Source organism: Oryctolagus cuniculus, chromosome 19 (genome assembly GCF_964237555.1).
Source record: "Oryctolagus cuniculus chromosome 19, mOryCun1.1, whole genome shotgun sequence".
Taxonomy (NCBI): Eukaryota; Metazoa; Chordata; class Mammalia; order Lagomorpha; family Leporidae; genus Oryctolagus; species Oryctolagus cuniculus.
In genome coordinates, this window is record NC_091450.1 from 66,421,656 (window position 1) to 66,443,811 (window position 22,156).

At 43.7% G+C, this 22,156-nt stretch overlaps 1 protein-coding gene across 3 annotated transcripts in view; it reads left to right on the forward strand.

Annotated features, from left to right (window-relative positions):
- The window catches only part of TPST1 (tyrosylprotein sulfotransferase 1), a 155,652-nt gene extending 135,473 nt beyond the window's left edge, over positions 1-20,179 (forward strand). For all 3 annotated transcript variants that reach the window (XM_017338227.3, XM_008249652.4, XM_051836341.2), the window contains 3 exons: positions 15,613-15,663; positions 18,127-18,173; positions 19,651-20,179. In XM_017338227.3, coding sequence (XP_017193716.1) covers positions 15,613-15,663; positions 18,127-18,144 — 69 coding nt within the window. In that variant the 3' untranslated portion in view covers positions 18,145-18,173; positions 19,651-20,179. The remainder of the gene's footprint in view (positions 1-15,612; positions 15,664-18,126; positions 18,174-19,650) is intronic.
- Positions 20,180-22,156: the final 1,977 nt, after the last annotated feature.

The window sequence follows — 22,156 nt, forward strand, 5'->3', positions numbered from 1 at the left end:
CTGGAAGCTGTCTTGTGTGAGTGTTGGCAGGCTCAGTGCCTTGCTGGCTGTTGGCTGAAGATACTGGTTCTTTGCAGTTCACAGCATGCAGCTGGCTTCCATCAGAGCAAGCAAGCAAGCAAGAGAGAGTGCCCAAGACAGAAGATAACAGATTTTTTTTGTAACCTAATCTCAAAAGTAATATCCCATCTCTTTTCCACATTTTCATTGTTATAAGAAAGTTGCTAGATACACTTGGAAGGAGTTACATATAAGTTCAGGAACACCAGAGGTGGGGCTGCTTGGGGTTCCATCTTAGAGGTTACCTACCACAAATAGCAAGGCACATGTGTTTCTCAGAATGTGGCCACAATACTTTTTCCATGAAAATAAATTAGAAAAAGTTTAATATTCTTTATAAAATCAAGCCAAGTATAGAATTGGCCTCATAACATTTCTGGCAGGTTTTTTTTCTTGTAACTTGTAAAAAGTTTGGCTATCTGAAACCCTTGGGGAATGAGTCATTCTGGAAAGTCAAGTTTCTGAGTAGATTTGTCCCACAAAGAGACCAAATCTTAATAATTTAATGTTGAATTATTTCTGCATTTAATCACATACTTCCTTGCGTCCCTTAATAAATTTCTGATCATTATTTCAGTAGAGATTGTATTAAATCAAAATAAAATTAACGATTGTGTTATAAAGAGAAGGTGCCTATTTTCTCTTTATATAGGATATAGAACTGTTAGTCTCTATTAAAAACATAGGGCTTCCTCCTTGCCTTTTATAATTTTTGTTTCTTCCCTTGTTTCATTGCCATTCCTCAGTTATAAGTACTTAACCATTGTCTTCCCATTTGCTATATCTAATTACCAAAGGTTAAAACCAAGTAATTTAAACTGGTTAAAACCATGTTTAGGGGGCCGGCGCCATGGTGCACTAGGTTAATCCTCCGCCTGTGGTGCTGGCATCCCATATGGGTGCTGTTTCTAGTCCCGGTTGCTCCTCTTCCAGTCCAGCTCTGTGCTGTGGCCTGGGATAGCAGTAGAAGATGGCTCAAGTGCTTGGGTCCCTGTACCCGCATAGGAGATCGGGAAGAAGCTCCTGTCTCCTGGCTTCGGATCAGCGCAGCTCCAGCCGTTGCGGCCATTTGGAGAGTGAACCAACGGAAAGAAGACCTTTCTCTCTGTCTCTCTCACTGTCTGTAACTCTACCTGTCAAATAAATAAATAAATAAAAATCTTTTTTTTTTTTTTTAAAAAAGATGTTTAAAGTAAAAGGGGCCCATGGAAGATTGGATTTGAAGTCTGCAAGTAATGTAAACTACATCAGTTTTAAGCTGCTCTGAGGTTTTTGTTTACACCTTAACTGAAAATTGTTACTATAGGTGAGGCTATGGTGACCAGATGAAGTGGTATTGGGGTTAGTAGGTCAGTTCCTCTTTAATCCTATAAGGAGACTGGACATGGCCTGAGAGCAAATAATAAGAATGATGAGCTAATATTCACAACTGCTTCCTTGGGTTTTCAAAACTTTACAGACAATTTAGGCATACTCTCTGCCCTCCTTGTATGTTCTAAGAAATCTCACAGTTGAAGGCTGTACTTACAGTGAAGTTAATTATACCTCACTCCAAAGCCTTGAACCGAATTTCAGCCTACAAACCCAAAGCACAAATGCGATTACTTTTGTGTTTGAGTTATTTCTTTTGAAATGCTATCTTTTGGCCCACAGAGCCTCTCAGATGGAGGCATGCCATCACCGGCACAAGTAAAACCTATGAAGCAGCGATAAACATGTGGAGCTCACATTTGTATATGCGTTTCTTTTAGGTCTTTGTAGTGTTTTGTCCTATAAAGGATTGAGAGAGTTGTAGTAACCTCCACACTCATCAGACAGAAGATCTTGGGGGTCTGCTAGAGACAGGGCAAAGGTAGAACTGTGTGTACTTGGTCTTTGAAAAACTCCTTCAGAATCATAGCACATTAAACCTCTAGCCTCTGATGCCTGGAGCTACAATAAATAATGAAGACAACCTAATTCCAGAATTAATGACAGACACCAAACCACAGACCTAGAATGGTTGGAGGACACCAAACATGGTAAATACCAAAAAAATCTACACCTACACGTATCATATTCACAGAAAATCAAAGACAACATATTTTTAGAAGAGAAAATGTATTTATTTATTTGAAAGGCAGAGTTACTGAGAGGGAGAAGGAGATTGCTCTTCTACCCTCTGGTTCATTCCGCAAATGGCTACAACAGCCAGGGTTGGGCCAGGCTAAAGCCAGGAACTTGAATCTCTATGTAGGTCTCCCACAAGGGTGGCAGGGGCCCTAGGACTTGAACCCAGCACTCATGTGGATGCTGGCATCACGTGGCTTAACCACTGTGCCACAATGCTGGCCCCAAAGATGAAAATCTTGAAAGAACCCAGAGGACAAAAACACTTTACCTATGGAGCAACAAGGATAAGAAAACATGCAAAATATTCAAAGTGTTGAAAGAAAAATCCTACCAACCTAGATTCTATGTTAAGCAAAATTATCTCTTATAGCTAGAGGGAAAATAAAGACTTTCTCAGACAAATAAAAATTGAGGGACTTCATCATCAGTAGACCTGCCTTGAAAGAAATGTTACAAGAAGTTATTCAGAGAGAAGGAAAATCATGTTGGTTGGAAACTGGATCTACAAAAATAAAGATCTTTAGATAAGGAATTAATGAAGTAAAGTAATATTTTTCTAATTCTAATTTGATCTAATATAACAGTTTGTTCATAATGGCAATAGTACCAATGTACTTGATGATTATACCTTATGGATAAGTGAAGTGAATGCCAGCAGTGTTACAAGGGACAGCAGGGAGGATTTGGGATTACTCTCTAGTTAAATAACCTGCACTACCTGCAGTGTAGTTATTTGCAAGTGGACTTAGGTGAGTTATAAATATATATTGCAAACTCAAAGGTAATGATTGAGACATTTTGTTAAAGAAGTGTAATTGGTATGCTTAGAGAGGAGCAATGGAGCCATAAAAATCACAGTTAAAACCAGAGGAAGAGGGCAGGCATTTTAGCCTGCCAGTCAAGATGCCAGTTAAGATGTCTGTGTGCTGTATTGTAGTACCTGGGTGCAATACCCAGCTCCAGCTCCTGACTCCAGCTTCTTGCTAATGTAGACCCTGGGAGACAGTGCTGATGGTTCAAGTAACTGGTTTCCTACCTCTGCACTCCTGGCATGGGAGATCTGGATTGAGTTCCTGGCTCCTGGCTTCAACTCTGGCTCAGTCCTGGCTATTATGGGCATTTGGGGGATGAACCAACAGGGAATGAATTCCCTGACTATCTTTGTGCCACTGAGAGAGAGAGAGAGAGAGAGAGAGAGAGAGAGAGAGAGAGAAAGAGAAGAAAAAGAATGAAATAGGGGCTGGCGCGGTGGCGCAGTGGGTTAAAGCCACCACCTGAAGTGCCGGCATCCCATCTGGGTGCCAGTTCGAGTGCCAGCTGCTCCACCTCTGATCCCGCTCTCTGCTATGGCCTGGGAAGTAGAAGATGGCCCAAGTCCTTGAGTCCCTGCTCCCCCATGGGAAACCCGGAAGAAGTTCCAGGCTCCTGGCTTTGGACTAGCACAGCTCCAACTATTGCAGCCAATTAAGGAGTGAACCAGTGTATGGAAGACTCTCTGTCTGCCTCTCCTCTCTGTATAATTCTGACTTTCAAATCGAATAAATAAATCTTTAAAAAAATAGAAAAATAATTGCAATTATGGGAGGTATTAAACAAACTATTATCAGTAACCACTTTAAATGTGAGTGATTAGGACTTGTGCTGTGGCATAGTGGGTTAAGCTGCCACCTGCAATGCTCGTCTCACACATGGGCACTGGTTCGAGTGCCAGCTGTTCCACTTCTAATCCAGCTCTCTAATACACCTGGGAAAGCAGCAGAAGATGGCCTAAGTGCTTCAACCCCTGCACCCACATGGGAGACCAGAAGTAACTCATGGCTTCTGATTTCAGCTTGGCCCAGCCTCAGCTGTTGTCACCATTTGTGGAGTGAACGACCAAATGGAAGACTTCTCTTTCTGCCTTTCCCTCCCTCCCTCTCTCCCTCCCTCCCTCCCTCCCTCCCTCCCTCCTTCTCTTCCTCTCTCCCTTCCTCCTTCCCTCCCACTTTCTCTCTCTCTCTCTGCCTTCAAAATAAATAAAATAAATCTTTAAAAAAGTAAAAAAAAAACTGTGAATGCCCTAAAAATACCAACTAACAGACTATCAAAGTAGGCTAAAACACAATTCTAACTATATATTATTTACAAGAACCCACTTTTTAAAGAAAGATTTATTATTAATTTGAAAGGCAGAGTTACAGAGAGATGGAGACAAGACAGAATCTTCCATCTGCTGGTTAACTTCCCAAATGGTCAAACGACAGGGCCTGGGCCAGGTTTCCCACTTTAGTGGCAGGGGCCATCATCTTCTGCCTTCGCAGGCACATTAGCAGAAAGCTGGATGGGAAGCAGAGCTGCCGGACTCTGTCATAGGATGCCAGTGTTACAAACTGTGCCACAATGCGGGCCCCAGTTTTGCTTTGATATGTATCATTAGATTGGATTTTTTTTGTTTGTTTTTTGAGATTTTTCTATTTATTTAATGAATGCACTCATTGCCTTAAAACTCCCTCTGCTGATTTTGCTGTATCCCACGGATTTTGACATGTTGTAGTTTCATTTTAATTTGTTTTAAGAAGCTTTTTGATTTCCCTTTTGATGTCTTCAGTGACTCGTTGGTCATTCAGGAGCATGTTTTTCCATTTCCATATATTGGTTAACTTTATATTGTTCTTGTTGATTTCTAGTTTTATTTCTTTGTGGCCTGAGAAGACAGAGTATGTGATTTCAGCTTTTTAAAATTTACTGGGATTTGATTTGTGGTCTAATATATAGTCTATACTAGAAAATGTTCATGTGCTGATGAGAAGAATGTATATTTTGAAGCTGTTGGATAAAATGTTTTGTAAATCGTTAGGTTCATTTGCTGTATAGTATGGTTCAACTTTGCATCTTGGTTTTCTTTCTAGATAATCTGTCTATTAATGACCAAGAGTGTTGAAGTCCCCCATTATTACTTTAGTGGAGATTATCTCTCCCTCTCTCCCTTTAGATCTAATATTTGCTTTATATATTTGAGTTGTCTTGTGTTGGGTATATATGTATTTATGATTGTTAAATCTTCTTGCTGGATTTATGTTATCAATATATAATATTTTCCTCTTGTACTTTGTTTTTTAAGATTTTATCTATTCATTTGGGAGGTAGAGTCACAGACAGTGAGAGGGAGAGACAGAGAGAAAGGCCCTCTGTTCACTGGTTCACTCCCAGACAGCTGCAACGGCCAGAGCCGTGCTGATCCGAAGCCAGGATTCAGGCGCTTCCCCTTGGCCTCCCATGCGGGTGCAGGGGCCCAAGGATACCCTCCCACCCCCCAGCCACAGCAGAGAGCTGGACCGGAAGAGGAGCAGCCGGAACCAGAACCGGCACCCACGAGGGATTCCAGGGCCGCAGCAGAGGACCAACCCACTGTGCCACAGCGCTGGCCCCCTCTTTGTACTTCTTGATTTAAAGTCTGTTTTATGTGGTATGAGTGTAGCTACTCCAGCTTGTTTTTATATGGAATATCTTTTTCCAATCTTTCACTTTTAGTCTATTTATATCTTTGCTTGTGAAATTAGTTTCTTGTAGGCAGCATATAGTAAGGTCTTGTTTTTTAATTCATTCAACCAACATATCTCATTTGGGGATTTTAATCCATTTGCATTCAAGGTTAAAATTAATTGATAAGAACTAACTCCTTTTAGTTTTGATTGTCTAGTGATTGTTTTTATATATTCTCTTTTTTAAACCTCTTTATTATTTATCTTTGTGCTTTGGTAGCTTTCAGACAGAATTGTGTTCTCTATTTTGTGTATCTGCTCTGTTAGTGAATTTTGTAATGTGTGTTTTCATGATGGTTGCTTTTATACTTTTATTTTTAATGTAGTACTTTCTCGTAGAACTGGTCTGGTTTTTGATGAATTCTTTAAATTTTTGTTTGGGAAATACTTTATTTCTCCTTTACTTCTAAAGAGTAGCATTGCTGATGTAGATGGTATCCTTGGTTGCAAATTTTTTTCTTTCAAGACCTTGAATATATCATCCCATTCTCTTCTGTAGAATTTTTGGGAGAAATCTATTAATATAATGCAATATCCTTTATATGTAACTTGCTGTTTTTCTCTCACTGTCTTTAGGATTCTTTCCTTGTTCTTAACTTTTCACAATTTTACTATTTATGTCTTGAAGAAAGTCTTTTATGATTGAGTCTGTTTAGGGTAATATGGATTTCCTGTATCTAGATATTCAAATTGCTTTCAACACTTGGGGAGTTTTCAATGCCTTTTTCATTTTCTTCCCCTTCAAGTATCATAATAATACAAATATTTGTTTCTTAATGATACCCCATTTGTGGGCTTTCTTCGTTCTTTTTAATTCTTTTCTCTTTAGTTTAGTCTGAATAGATTATTTTAGAAGTCCTCAAGATTAGAAATTATTTCCTCTACCTATTCTGTTCTGTTGATGAAGCTCTCAGTTGTATCTTTTATTTCATTGATTGATGTTTTCAGCTTCAAATTTTCTGCCTGATATTAATTTAATGATTTCTGTCTCTGTTGAATTTCTCATTCATATCATACATTATTTTCCTCATTTCTTCTCTTGTATCTCATTGAGTTTTCTTAGGATCATTATTTAAATTTTTTTTTAAAGATTTATGTTATTTATTTGAAAGTCAGAGTTACACAGAGAGAGAAGGAGAAAGAGATCTTCCATCCTCTGGTTCACTCTCCAATTGACTGCAATGGCTGGAGCCTGGAGCTTCCTCCAGGTCTCCCACGTGGGTGCAGGGGCCCAAGGACTTGGGCCATCTTCCACTGTTTTCCCAGGCCATTGCAGAGAGCTGGATAGGAAGTGGAGCTGCTGGGTCTCGAACCAGCACCCAGTCGGGATGCCGGCAATGCAGGTGGCGGCTTTACCCTCCCCTTAAGTTCTTTTTCAGGCACTTCATAGACTTTCTTTTTTTAAAGATTTATTTATTTGAAAAAATCAGAGTTACAGTGAAAGAGGGAAGAGGAGGGGGAGGGAGAGGGAGAGATCGTCTGTCCGCTTGTTCACTCCCCAAATGGCTGCAATGACCAGGGTTGGGCCAGACCAAAGCCAGAAGCCAAGAGCTTCTTCCAGGTCTCCCATGTGGGTGCAGGGGCCCAAGCACTTGTGCCATCCTCCACTGCTTTCCCAGCCACATTAGCAGGGAGCTGGATTGGAAGTGGAGCAGCCAGGACTCAACTGGTACCCATATGGGATGCCAGTGCTGCCGATGGCAGCTTAACCTAGTGTGCCACAGTGCTGCCCCCCTTAGATTTTCTTAAAATTAGTGTCTTTTTCTGGAGAACTATTATATCCTTTTGGATGTGTCTCGATTGGCATCTGTGCATATGGTTTAACAGTTTCTTCTTTATGGGGTAGCTTTTGTTGGAAAAGTCTTGTAATTTTTTTTTTATTAGGCAGAGTTAGACAGTAAGAGAGAGAGACAGAGAGAAAGGTCTTCCTTCCATTGGTTCATCCCCCAAATGGCTGTTACAGCTGGCGTGGTGCACCGATCCAAAGCCAGGAGCCAGGTGCTTCCTCCTGGTCTCCCATGTGGGTGCAGGAGCCCAAGCACCTGGGCCATCCTCCACTGCCTTCCTGGGCCACAGCAGAGAGCTGGACTGGAAGAGAAGCAACCAGGACTAGAACTCAGTGCCCATATGGGATGCTGGCATCGTAGGCGGAGGATTAACCAAGTGAGCCATGGCGCCGGCCCTGGAAAAGTCTTTTTTGTTTAGATGGAATGCAGTTAGCAGCTTTGGCTTTGATTCTAGGTGAACCCAGAAATATAACCTCTGAATGATTTATTTAGCTACAATCAATATCAAAAGTGTATATGAGTGCCACAGTTACATAGTCTGCAGCAGTTTGTAGGGGTAGTAGTGTGACTTTGTAGTGGATGTGGGCTTCCAAAGGTGTGTGTTTTCAGGCCTCAGAAAGTTGGGTGTCAGTCACACTATGGTGTGTGATGGAAGTAGCCACCTTGTTCTATCCAGCAAGCCTGAATGATACTGGGGCTTGTGGTACCAATACCTGTGGGCCTGGAACTGTGTGATGGAGATGGAACCATCTCAATATCCTACTTGGGTGCTTGTAGCACCCAATGCCCTAGTCTTACCACTGGGGTATATGAAGAGGGCTTTGCCCTGGTTCCATACAGTAAATGAAGGTTATGATGGAGCTTATACACTTGAATATGTGGGCCTGGAGCAGTGGAATACAGGTAGGGTCTCCCCAGGTCCTGCAGAGTAGGTTCTAGTGACTCTAATGAATACGGTACTAATAATCACAGCCCTGGAGCTGCACAGCAGGAAGGTCCCCTTGTACAGGTCCCACAGGGAAAGCGTAGGGTATGCTGGGGATTGTGCCCTGATAACCATGGGTGTGTAACAGTGGAATGGAGGTAGATCTCTCCACAGGTCCCATGGGGCTAGCACAGTGTTCCCGAACTCATAGAGTGAACAGTCCCAGTCCCAGATTGCTGAGTACAATGGAGACTACCCAGGTCTCATGGTTCACACGCAGATTATGCTGGCAGGTATGGGTCTGGAGCATTGGAATGCACATAGGGTCTTTCCCAGGTCCCACATGAAGAACTTGGGTGACTGGAATTTAGTTGCAACAGTCCCAGTTGCAGAGCTGCAAGACTTGGAGGGTGACTTACCCATATTCTGCAGATTAATTACAGGTTATGCTGGGTTTTTGCACTAAATTGTATAAGCCTGGATCAGTGAGATGTCGGTAGGGCATTCTTCAGGACCCACACGGAAGCACAGATGTCCCTGGGACTTATAGAAATAACAGTCACAGACCCAGAGCTGCAGGATTCAGTGGCGTCCTTACCCAGGTCTCATAGGTCAAGCACCAGTTATGCTGGGCTTGTGGACCAGATGCTATACTGTAGATAGGGCCATCCAGGTCCCACCAGTGAGCATGATTTACTCCAGAGATTATAGCCACAGTCCTAGAGCTTCAGGGCACAGAGGAGCTGCCTCAAGTTTCCACATGGCATGCAACACTGACACTGGTACTTGTGTCCTGGCCACCCAGAACCCTGAGCTAAGAAATGCAGAAGGGAACTTTCTCAGGTCTGGTCCTCTGGGCTTGTATACTGGCTGCTACTGGCACCGAGCCCCACAAAGCAGACAGAAACTTTCCTAGATCCTGCAGAACAAGCCAATGTGGTTCCAGGGCTTGTGTCCAGTACTCCTGTGGCTGGGACATGCAGAGGGGCCTATTCTCTGCCCTGTGCCATCCCCTGGCTCTGACTCTGGGGTCTTTTGGTAATGAAGGAGCTGCTTGACGTGCCTTAACACAGAATGGCGTTTTGCAGCAGCTGCCACAGCAGCTCAGGTCTGGGGCTTTGAAGGCAGAGGAAGCCATTTGTAGGTTGCTTTTTTGAAGCAAAGCAGTGAGCTTAAAGCCAGTGAAGACATATTCTCCTGTAGCTAAGGCTGCCTATCTGCAGCATTGGCAGTGATGGATCCTGGAGCTTTCCGCTTACCTTTTTCCCAGCAAGATGTAGTCGCCCATGGTCAGGGAGATGGGATAGGATGTGCTGTATGCTTTTTATAATTCCCACTGTTTCTTTACTAAAATTGTCCCTCAGTCAATCTCCTGGAAGCTTGGTCCTTCCTTTGTTATTCTGATGTTCTTTGTGATGGAACCTCTATTTGGCCTTCTTAAATCTCTGTAAATTAAACTTTTTATCATAAGAATGTATATAGAGAAAAAGCATAGGATAATGGGGCTCAGTACTATCAACAGTTTCAGGCATCCATTGGGAGTCTTGGAACATAGCCCCATAAATGAAGCACATTAGACCCACCTGGCGCACAGAAGGTAGTCAAGTTCAGCTGCTGTCCTTGTTATTTTTATTTCCAGTGCATTATCCAAATCGGCAGCCTGCTTTTGTTTCCTTGTTATTCCTTCAATCTTTGAGGTGGGAGGATCTATGGAAATATTTGAATTTTGAGTACCTGGGTCATTTCTGTCAAGCAGAATCCTCAATCATTAGTGCCTAAGAATATATGTCCAGAAACACTGTTCTTTCAACCAAAGGAAATTTAATTGTTAACTTTACTGGCTTTACAAACAATGCAGTAGTTGGCTTCCTGTACTAAAAAGGAATTGTTTTGTCCATGGAAATTATTCTTTTTGTCAGTAATGTTCCTAAGTTGGGGCATTTGTTCCCTAGAAGATATTGAAAGGAGAAAATTCTCAGATGGCTTCCCACTTGTTTTTTATTTTTTATTTTTAATTGTTATTAATTTATTTAAGAGACAGACTCACAGAGAGAGCTGCTTACCCACTGGTTCATTTCCTAAATGTTTACAATGGCCAGGGTCCCAGGCCTGAGAACTGGAAACTCAATCCAGGTCTCCCACGTGGGCGGTAAGGACTCAGTTATTTGAGTCATTAAAACACTGCCTCCAAGGCTCTATATTACCAAGAAGCTGGAGTCAGGAGCCAGAGCTGGATATCAAACCCAGGTACTCCAATGTGAGATGTGGGCATCCCATCAGGTGACTTAATTGCTTGGCCAAATGCCCACCTCGCCCACTTTTGTTTCTTTTAGTTTTATTTATTTTCTTTGAAAGGCAGAATGTCTGGGGCTGGCACTGTAGTGCAGTGGGTTAAAGCCCTAGCCTGCAGTGTTATCATCCCATATGGGCGCCGGTTCAAGTCCCAGCTGATCCTCTTCCCATCCAGTTCTCTGCTATGGCCTGGGAAAGCAATAGAAGATGGCCCAAGTCCTTGGACCCCTGCACCTGCATGGGAGACCCAGAAGAAGCTACTGGCTCCTGACTTCGGATCAGCTCAGCTCTGGCTGTTGCGGTCATTTGAGGAGTGAACCAGCAGAATGGAAGACCTGTCTCTCTGGCTCTGCCTCTCTCTCTGTAACTCTTTTGAATAAATAAAATAAATCTTTAAAAAAAAGGCAGAATGTCAGAAGAGTGGAAGAGACAAGGAGATCCTCACATGCCTGCAACAGCTAGAACTGAGCCAGGCCAAAGCCAGGATCCAGGAAGTCAGTTCAGGCCTCCCACATGGATGTCAGGAACCCAAGTACTTGGCCATCATCTGCTGCCTTCCGAGTTCATTTGCAGAAAGCTGGATCAGAAACAGAGGTGAGACTTGATCCTAGGAACTCTGATATGGGATGCAGACATCCCAAGCAGAAGCTGATCCTGTTGTGCCACAACACCCATCCCACCCCCAACACACACACACACACACACACACACACACTTATTTTTATTAAGCCTTTATCTGATGCCTTATCCTGGCCCTTTTTGATTTTTTATTGTATTTGTAACCTTACATACTTAGTTTCCCCCTCTTCAGATAAGCCTTGCATCTCTAGAACTAAGAGTACCTGGAAGACACTTAGAGTATTTAATGATCCCACTCCTATTTTCTGTCATACCTTACTGGCTTTTACAACAAACCAAAAAGAGAAGGAAATGGTTAACCCTAAGATTTGCTGATGGTAATATAAGATGCAAAAAGCATGGTATATTGGAAGAGGGTGAACTGGGGCCTCCTTAGCCTCAAGCTGCCAGTAACCACCACCTGTATGACCACCTGGGCTTCTCTACCAGAAGCTGTTAACTAAGAAAGAGGAGGCTCAGTGTCTGAGAGAACATGAGGAAGAAAAGAAAAGTTGCATGGGACGAAACCACCGACAAAGGAAGAGGGGCTGGGCAGAACAAACCGGAACTGGTTCAGTAAAGCAGTCAAGGCAGGGACTGAAGGCCTGAGCAACTTTCTGTGGGCATGGAAAGTGGGACTTGAGACTCAGTTCCCTGAATAGGGGGGAGAAGGAAAGACACTTGAGAATCTGATGAAAGTCAAAAGCATCCTAAACTGGAGCCCCTATACCAGGTATAGCGTCTGGTTGTCCCCACAAGCACAGGTAGGCACAGTGGGAGTAACACTAATGTGATACACAGCTCCCAGGGGTTGGAACCTTGCCATACAAGAAACTGGAGCAATGGACTGCGGTGGTAGGTAGAGAAAATGGGGTTCTTCTACTTGTAGGTTCTTCAGGGAGCAGCTAGGCCAGCACTTCAGGAACCTAGGAACATTTGAGAGAATGAGGAATATGATGTTCCTGGCAGCATCTTTTTACATTTTTAATTTTCATTTTGTTTGAAAGGGAGAGAGACAGATTTTCCATCTACTGGTTCACTTCCCAAACACCCACAACAGCCAGAGCTGGGCCAGACCACAACCAGGAGCCGGAAACTCCCTTCAGGTCTCTCACATGTGTGGCGGGACCCAAGCATTTGAGCCATCACCTTCTGTCTCCCAGAAAGACATTATTTTTTACTTTTGCACACTGTTGAAACAAACATCTCTGGACTTACATAGTATATATGTTAGCAGTAAATTTTAACTTTAAGACCTTAATTTGTTTATTGAATTTTGTTACTGAAGTATAACATACTTACAAGAAGGCACACCAATCATTTCTCAGTAAATGATCACCAAATGAATATTCTCTTATAATCGCTACCCATGTCAGGACAAAGGAAATAACTATCATCTTGGATGCCTCTCACAAGTCACTGTAACCTCTTTTCTCCCCAGAGTGAGCAGTATTCTGATTTCTAATATTATAAATCTGTTTTACCTATGTAGGAGCTTTACAAAATCTTAATAGAAGGACTGGAGCTGTGGTGTAGCAGGTAAACCTGTCACCTCCAGCACTGGCATCTCTTATGGGCGCTTGGGCGCTGGTTCGATTCCCAGCTGCACTACTTCTGATCCAGTTTCCCGCTAATGCACCTGGGAAAGCAGCAGAGGATGGCCCAAATGCTTGGATTCCTGGACCCATGGAGGACCCAGAAGAAGCTCCTGGCTCTTGGCTTCAGTCTGGCCTAGCTCTAGCCATTGCGGCCATTTAGAGAATGAACCAACAGATGGAAGATCTCTCTCTATCTCTCTGTTTCTCCCTCACTCTGTAATTCTGTCTTTCCAATAAGACAATTAAATCTTTAAAAAAAAAAAATCCTGGCTGGCGCCGCGGCTCACTAGGCTAATCCTCCACCTAGCGGCGCCGGCACACCGGGTTCTAGTCCCAGTTGGGGCGCTGGATTCTGTCCCGGTTGCCCCTCTTCCAGGCCAGCTCTCTGCTGTGGCCAGGGAGTGCAGTGGAGGATGGCCCAAGTGCTTGGGCCCTGCACCCCATGGGAGACCAGGATAAGTACCTGGCTCCTGCCATCGGATCAGCGCGGTGCGCCGGCCGCAGCGCGCCGGCCGCAGCGGCCATTGGAGGGTGAACCAACGGCAAAGGAAGACCTTTCTCTCTGTCTCTCTCTCTCACTGTCCTCACTGTCCACTCTGCCTGTCAAAAAAAAAAAAATCCTAATGGAGACATATTATTTGTTGGGATCAGTGTGCCTACCCCTCCCATCATTATGTGTTGAAAGTCATTTGTGGTTTTGGTAACAACAACAGTAGTTCATTGTTATTGCTGTACAGTATATTGTATATGTTGATTACATTTATTTATTTCTCCATTCTATAGCATCGCTCCATAGTGCCACCTCTGTCATAAGCCAGTTATCTGTATTTGAGGATCTGCTCTAGACTCTTCATTCTGTTTCACTGATATATATTTGTCTGTCCTGCTAAGACTTTACTATCCTAAATATAGCTATATAATTCATATAGTGCTTATAAATAACTACAAAATATAGTTTGGTTATAGCTGTGTAATGTTAATGTCTTGATATCTGACAGACTAAGTCCTCCTACTGTGTTGTTCTTTTTTTACATTTACCTTGACTATTCTTGGCCCCATGCATTTCCAAATAACTTTTACAAAGCTTGATATTACTTGTTTCCTGTTCAAAGATGGCTCAATAACATTTTGATTTGTGGGCCTGCACTGCGGCTCAGTGGATCAAGCTGTTGCCTGGAATGCTGGCATCCCATTTCAGAGCACTGGCTTGAGTCCCGGCTATTCTGTGTCCAGTCCAACTCCTTGATAACACACCTGGAAAGGCAACGGAAGATGTTCTACATTCTTGGGCCCCTGCCACCCACATGAGAGACCCAGATGGAATTATAAGCTCTAGGCTCCAGCCTGTCGCAATCCTGGCAGTTGCAGCCATTTGGGGAATGAACCAGCAGTTGGAAGATCTCTATCCCCCTCCATTCCCTCCTGCTGGAACTCTGCCTTTCAAATAAGTAAATAAATATTTTAAATAGTTATTTCCTAATTATTGCTTATAATAATGTTGTTTTTATATATTGAAAATAAGCTATTAGGGGGCCGGCGCCGCGGCTCACTAGGCTAATCCTCCGCCTAGCGGCGCCGGCACACCGGGTTCTAGTCCCGGTCGGGGCGCCGGATTCTGTCCCGGTTGCCCCTCTTCCAGGCCAGCCCTCTGCTGTGGCCAGGGAGTGCAGTGGAGGTTGGCCCAGGTGCTTGGGCCCTGCACCCCATGGGAGACCAGGAAAAGCACCTGGCTCCTGGCTCCTGCCATCGGATCAGCGCGGTGCGCCGGCCGCAGCGCGCCGGCCGCAGCGGCCATTGGAGGGTGAACCAACGGCAATGGAAGACCTTTCTCTCTGTCTCTCTCACTGTCCACTCTGCCTGTCAAAAATAATAAAAAAAAAAAAAAAAAAGAAAATAAGCTATTAGGGGATAGGCATTTGATATAGCAGTTAAAATATACCCAACATTTGACATTGGCGTGCCTTGTCCAAGTCCTGACTCTTCTGCTTCTGATCCATCTTCCTGCTAATGCACACCTTGGAGGAAGCAGGTGATGGCTCAAATACTTAGATTCCTCTACCATGCACATGAGAGACCTAGATGGATTTCTGGCTCTTGGCTATGACCTAGCCCAACCCTGGCCGCTGCAGGCATTTGGGGAGTGAATGGAAACTCATTCTATCTCTCTGCCTCTTAAGTAAAATGAAAATAAATAGATTTAAGATTTTCAAAAGAAAATAATCTTTTATGAGATTAAAGATATATCATTTTATGAATAATATAATATTCAGGTCATCATAGGCATATTGGGTAAATGGAAAAAAGCAAAATTGTATTAAATTCAGGATTGTAACCTTGGAAAATTCAAAGACAGCCAGGAGGAGCTTGTTCCCAAACTATGCGAATTCCAAGTTCGTTCTCAGGAGAGATTGCCTCAGGCTTGCTTTCTCTCTCAGCTCAGATGATTGCAACTTGGAATGTTGTTTTTCCTTCTAAAGATACCCAGAATCCCTCCGTGCCAGCCCACATTAGATAGTAGTCAGACGAACACTAAACTGGAGGGATTGGAGTAATGGGGACTCAGTGCTGCTATTCTTAAACTCATTCTCAGCTCACGGAAGTAAAGCAGTGAACGCATCCACTGTCAGGCATTGTAGAAGTCCTGAAATGATGACCACAGCACCTGTTTCCCTAAACTCACACCTGCTTTGTTTTTCTAGGTCTATAAAGGAGAATTTCAACTACCTGACTTTCTTAAAGAAAAACCCCAGGTACTGTATCTGCTTCTACCTCTTGATGAGTAATGGACAGACCCTTGCATCAAAATGTTTTTGAAGAGATAATGGAAAAGGACAAAAACCAACAAAACAAAAGAGTGGGGTGGCGGGGGGGAGACTACATAGGCTGGGAGTAGAAAGATTGGACTCTGGTACTTGTTGGTTTTAACAGTAATTTAAGACATTCTTAATTTCAGAGAGTTCAGTGTCTTCCAAAACTAGGAAAATATTTTCTTGATACCTAAAATCTGACTGTTCTGTTTCATGTCCATGCCGCATAATATTCCACATATGAGGAATGTGCCTTGGCCAATCTGCTCATCTTCTGATACCTCACTTTGAACTAAAAAATGTATAGCCACCCTTTTTGTTCTTGTTACATTTATATCTGTGACCTTTTCTTGTTTTTCATTTGGAGCCTAGAAGGTTTTTGAATAGATTATGAGCATAGTTACTGGCCCTCAGGAAGAATTGTGAGAATTTGAAGCTTATAACTTCTGCTTTTTAAAACAAGCATTTCAAACCAATCCAGAGTTGTACCTATAAGTGTTGCACTCACTTGTGCTCCAGTAATGTGTCTTCAGTTGGATAGTGACAGGGACTGTTACAGCTAACAGGCCTAAAGAGGCTCAGAGTGTTCTGCAGCTGAGCATCCCCTGTCACCCCGTGCAGTGCTGGCAAGACGGCTGCTGCAGCTTCCCTTTCTAGCCTGCTGTCCGTGCTTGCTGTCCAAGAGCTGCTGTGTCGGTGACAAGGTTGGCATTAAGAGGACTCAGTACTGAGGTCAGTTTCTAAAACTGTTCCAGATACTGATTGCTAAGGAGACCTCCTCACAGCCGTGTGTGACGTCGTTACTACCTGAGGCAATCCTGGAGTAACAGGGTTTGCCTAGAAGAAGCTGTGTCTCACACCACGATGAAGGCTCTGCCTTTACCTGATCCTTGTCTGGCAACAGCCACCAATATCGACAGTATGACTTGAGAATCCCAAAGTACTTCCCAGGCATACTCATATATGTATGTCATTCATTCATTTCATTTATCCACTGTTTACTTGAATGTCTGTAGTGGATGAGAAATTGGAATAAAAGGAATCAGACTCAGAAATCAGAGAGGAGAAAAAGATCTTCTCAAGGAAGTCCTCTATCTGAACGATTCTGATCCCCTCTTGCAGCAAAGGAACATAGGACCTTGAGCGCAGGCTCGGAAAGGTGTTCCCAAACCTGGTAGAATCATGAGCAGACTGTCCTGCACTCACAGGCTGTGGACTCTGGAGTCAGAACAATCCAAAGGCAGCCTTGGAGGAATATCAGTTCCAGAGCCTGGATTACATAAAAAATATGAAGGGGTCAGGAAAGGGACCTGGATGGGGAGGGACAGCTGGGAGAGACCCCTGCTTCACAGCATATGCCCAAATCATTTCCAGGTGGATTATCGGCCTAAATGTGAATGATGTTGTTAGAATATAATAGAGGAGAATGACTTCTTGACCTTAAGAGGAAAAGAGTTCTTAAGCCATAACAAGCATTAATCACTTATTTAAGGATGGATCATTTGGACTACACTGAAATTGAGAATCATCATAAAGAATGTAAAAGTCAGCCTTGAGTAGGACAAAATGTTTGAAAACAAGGACTCGTCTCTGGATTATGGAGAATTCCTACATGTCAGTAAGACAAAGGTTTTTTAAAATCTGAGTAGAAGACCTCAGTACTTCCTAGCCGCTTGTTGTGGTTGGGTTTTGGTTTTGTGTCTCCCTCTGTCACACACACACACACACACACACACACCCGCACTTAGAAGAGCAGCTAGGAAGGACTTTAGTTTAGATGAGAAAACTGAAGCCCCTAGAACCCTCAGTTTGCTAACTAGCTAGGATGGCTTTCAGAGCTCAGGGAGGCACTGCACTTACCATTACAGTTTCAGTACAAAGGACTCAAATCAGGACCAGCCAAGTGAAGGGAGAGAAGACAGCCTCTGCGCCCTCTTGCTGCGGAACCGGGCAAGCCACCCACCCGGCGTATCTGCATCTTCACCCACCAGGAAGCTCCACTGGAGCAGCCAGAATTCTGGCTGAAGTTTAATTACGTGGGCACAACCGATTGGATCATTGGCCACGTGATGTAGCTCACTCTCCAGGCAAACCCCAGTGGGGAGGTAATGCAGGCTTAAAGCCCCAACCCTCTACTCACGTGGCCGGTCTCTGTGCTGAGCCCATCCTCTTTACCAGAAACTCAAGTGTGAACCAAGGACCTGGTGAGTAACAAAGACATTCACCCCTGTGATTTAGTGTTCCTCCCAGGAACCAGGGGGGAAGCAAATTCTGTGTTAGACCACAGTAGCAGACTGAGCGAAACCTGAACAGAGCCTGCAAGCCAGGCAGTGTTTGAGTAGGAGCAGTCACTTTTTATGCTGAGCAAGGCAAGGACTTTAAAACCTCTTTTGCTTCCTTCAACAGACTGAGCAAGCGGAGTAGCAGAGCCAGGAACCTTTTTCACATATGAGGTGAGGATTGGGAGATATAACTGGGTCTTTGGGTACGAGAGAATTAACCGTAATAATGTCTGCAAGGAGCCCAGCACGTAATCATGCAAATGCTGTTAGTTACTTTTTGTTATAAGGAGAGGTTTAAAATTATAAAATATTTTATCTGAAAGCAGCTGTCAAGTCCAACCACCTGTTTGCGGATAAGGAAATTGGTTGGCGAGCAAGCAGGTTATTTGTCAAGATCTTATCATAGAGGTAGGGGAGACCCAGAGCTAAATAACACCTAAATAACACCATCTCCTGACCTCCAGCTGGGGCTCTGCCCACCTCTGCGCAGCTCTCTCTGTGCACTGGTCTCGAAAATGGTTTTTCACTAATGTATAGTGGGTTGGTTGGTTGAGTTTTCAAGTCTGCTCTGCCCACTTAGTGTACCATGATGTTTTATGTTTAGAACCTATAGCTGCAGTGTGGGTAAGCCTTCTTCACATCTGAGTACATGCGTGTTCAGGGGTGCTATCTGCTTAGTGGCAAAGCTGCTTTCTGAACCCAGATCTCCTGACCTCGCTGCTCGCAGCTCGCAGCCACTCCCAGACTTTCTTCCGAGTTCCATTTCTGCTCTGAGTGACATGGTGATGCTTTAGATCCTTTGGAACCAGCTTTTCTAAAAATCTGATAGAGATTTACTTCCTCACATTTTGTTTGTTGGTTTTTTACTCTTATTGTATATAATAACCATGCACCCAAGTGTATACTCCACACCAGGCATAATGCAAGGCTTATATACATATAATTATATGAAAAACATAAAGTAAAACATCTGACAGATTGTATATCGATAGCATTTCATTCAATTCTCAGAGCCCTCTGGCAAAGTGGGTGGTTTTATTCCTGAGGTTGAATAATGTGGGAGATTTTTATGACTTGTAGTCATAAAAAGCACACAGACACTGCTGGATCATGTCAGTCATGAGTGTCACTGAGCTAATAATATTAGTAGGTTTCAAGATTACAGTTGCCTTCTTGCTAAGGAGCACATGCTGAACGTTGCATTTACACTTTATGGGCATGCCTGCGTCTTAGCAGTTATCTGTCCATGGATAATTTGTTTATCTAAAATGCTTCTAGATAATCCTCAGCCCCTGCCAACAAAAACGCAGGGACTCGTTCACTGATGAGCTGTTTTACAAGGCAGATGCATGGTTAGTAACCCCAGCTTTTCAAGTTGCCCATGGCAGCATTTCATCCTCGTTCGCTTGTTGGGGCCTGTAGGTGCCCATCTGTATTGTGAGAAGGATTGAGAAGCCTGGGCTTTGGCTGCCACCTGCTTGTTTTGCATCTAGAAGTTCCCTGCAGGCACCCACAAGCTTCCCTTCTGAGGAAAGTGTGCTTCCCTGGCCGCCTGACGTGTGCAGGCCATAACGGAGAGGCTGTGGTGGTGGTGCCAGAGAACAGCCTGTGACTGCACACGTGTAACCGTGCTCTGTGTTTGCCCTAGGAAAGATGCTGCCTTTTCAACCCGAGGGAAGCTCCAGGGCTGGCTGTGGCCTGCTGGGATCAGTGGAGTGTATGCACCCAGCCACATCTCCTGCTCTTTTGCCAGTCTCCTCCCACGAGGGTGGAGGTATCAGCACGCATCTGGGCTCCCTGGGTGGCCTGCTTCCTGAGCAAAGCCTCTGATCCTTGTTATGTGCACAGCCATGAGGACCTGGACCCTCTGTTAGAACTGCTCTGCTCTTCAGCTTTTCTTACCAGATTTCAAGCTTTGTTTTCACAGAGAGGATTTTAAAATGGGATTCTGTAAGCAAACTGGGCAGTTTCATTTTGGAATAGGTTGTCCGTACGTGTTCTAATGTTTTATAGCGCACTTGTGCCTGTTTAAATGTATTGATGTGGATAATATGAAATATCTTAATTATTTAAATAATTCACTGTATTGTTTCTGAAAAGTTGGGAAATTACCGTATACCTTTACAACTTAATGACTTTTGTATTTTATTTTTCAAAATAAAAGCTTTAAATGTGAACCATGGCAGTTCCATGTTTTCATTACTATAATTTCAGAGCAGCACGAGATCTTATCAGGTGGTGGTCAGCTAAAGCCAAGTTTTTCTAATTGGGGCTGGCGCCTGTAGGGTAGTAGGTTAAGATCTGCCTGTGGCACCAGCATCCTGTATGGGCGTCAGTTCAAGTCCCAGCTCTTCCACTTTCCAATCCAGCTCTCTGCTATGGCCTGGGAAAGCAGTGGAAGATGGCCCAAGTACTTGGGCCCCTGCACCCATGTGGGAGACCTGAATGGAGTTCCAGGCTCCTGGGTTTGGTCTGACACAGGCCCGGCTGTTGGAGTCATTTGGGGAGTGAACCAATAGATGGAAAACCTCTCTCTGTGTCACTTCCCCTCTCTCTCTTTCACTCTGCCTCTTAAGTAAATAAATAATTAAAAAAAAAGTTTCTCTGATTGGCAGGCGCCGTGGCTCAATAGGCTAATCCTCCGCCTGCGGTGCCAGTACACCGGGTTCTAGTCCCAGTCAGGGTGCCAGATTCTGTCCCGGTCGCTCCTCTTCCTGTCAAGCTCTCTGCTGTGGCCCAGGAAGGCAGTGGAGGATGGCCCAAGTGTTTGGGCCCTGCACCCACATGGGAGACCAGGAGAGGCACCTGGCTTCTGGCTTCGGATCAGCGCGGTGCGCTGCCTGCAGCGCACCGGCCGCAGCGGCCACTGGGGGGATGAACCAATGGTAAAGGAAGACCTTTCTCTCTGTCTCTCTCTCACTGTCCACTCTGCCTGTCCAAAAAAAAAAAAAAAAAAAAAAGGCCCGCTAGGCATCATAATTTTTTTTTAACTTTTATTTAATGAATATAAATTTCCAAAGTGCAGCTTATGGGTTACAATGGCTTCCCCCTGCCCCATAACTTCCCTCCCACCCACAACCCTGCCCTTTCCCGTTCCCTCTCCCCTTCCATTCACATCAGGATTCATTTTCAATTCTCTTTATATACAGATCAGTTTAGTATATATTAAGTAAAGATTTCAACAGTTTGCACCCACATAGAAACACAAAGTGAAAAATACTGTTTGAGTACTAGTTATAGCATTCAATCACAATGTACAGCACATTAAGGACAGAGATCCTACATGAGGAGTAAGTGCATAGTGACTCCTGTTGTTGACTTAACGAATTGTCACTCTTGTTTATGGCATCAGTAATCACCCTAGGCTCTTGTCATGAGTTTCCAAGGCCATGGAAACCTTTTGAGTTCACCAACTCTGATCATATTTAGACAAGGTCATAGTCAAAGTGGAAGTTCTCTCCTCCTTTCAGAGAAAGGTACCTCCTTCTTTGATGACCTGTTCTTTCCGCTGGGATCTCACTCGCAGAAATCTTTCATTTAGGTCATTTTTTTTTTTTTTTGACAGAGTGTCTTGGCTTTCCATGCCTGAAATACTCTCACGGGCTTTTCAGCCGGATTCGCATGCCTTAAGGGCTGATTCTGAGGCCAGAGTGCTATTTAGGACATCCATCATTCTATGAGTCGGCTGTGTATCCTACTTCCCTTGTTGGATCGTTTTCTCCCTTTTTTGTTCTATCAGTTAGTATTTTCAGACACTAGTCTTGTTTATGTGATCCCTTTGACTCTTAGTCCTATCATTATGATCAATTGTGAACAGAAACTGATCACTTGGACTAGTGAGATGGCATTGGTACATGCCACCTTGATGGGATTGTATTGGAATCCCCTGGCACGTTTCTAACTCTACCATTTGGGGCAAGTCTGATTGAGCTGGTCCCAAATTGTACATCCCTTCCCTCTCTTATTCCCACTCCTATATTTAACAGGGATCACTTTTCAGTTAAGTTTCAACACTTAAGAATAACTGTATATTAATTACAGAATTAAACCAATAGTCTTAAGTAGAACCGACAAAAAAATACTAAGAGGGATAACGTACTAAGTCATGGCATCATAATTTTTTAATGAAGGTTTCTGTAGTTTATTTCAGAGAG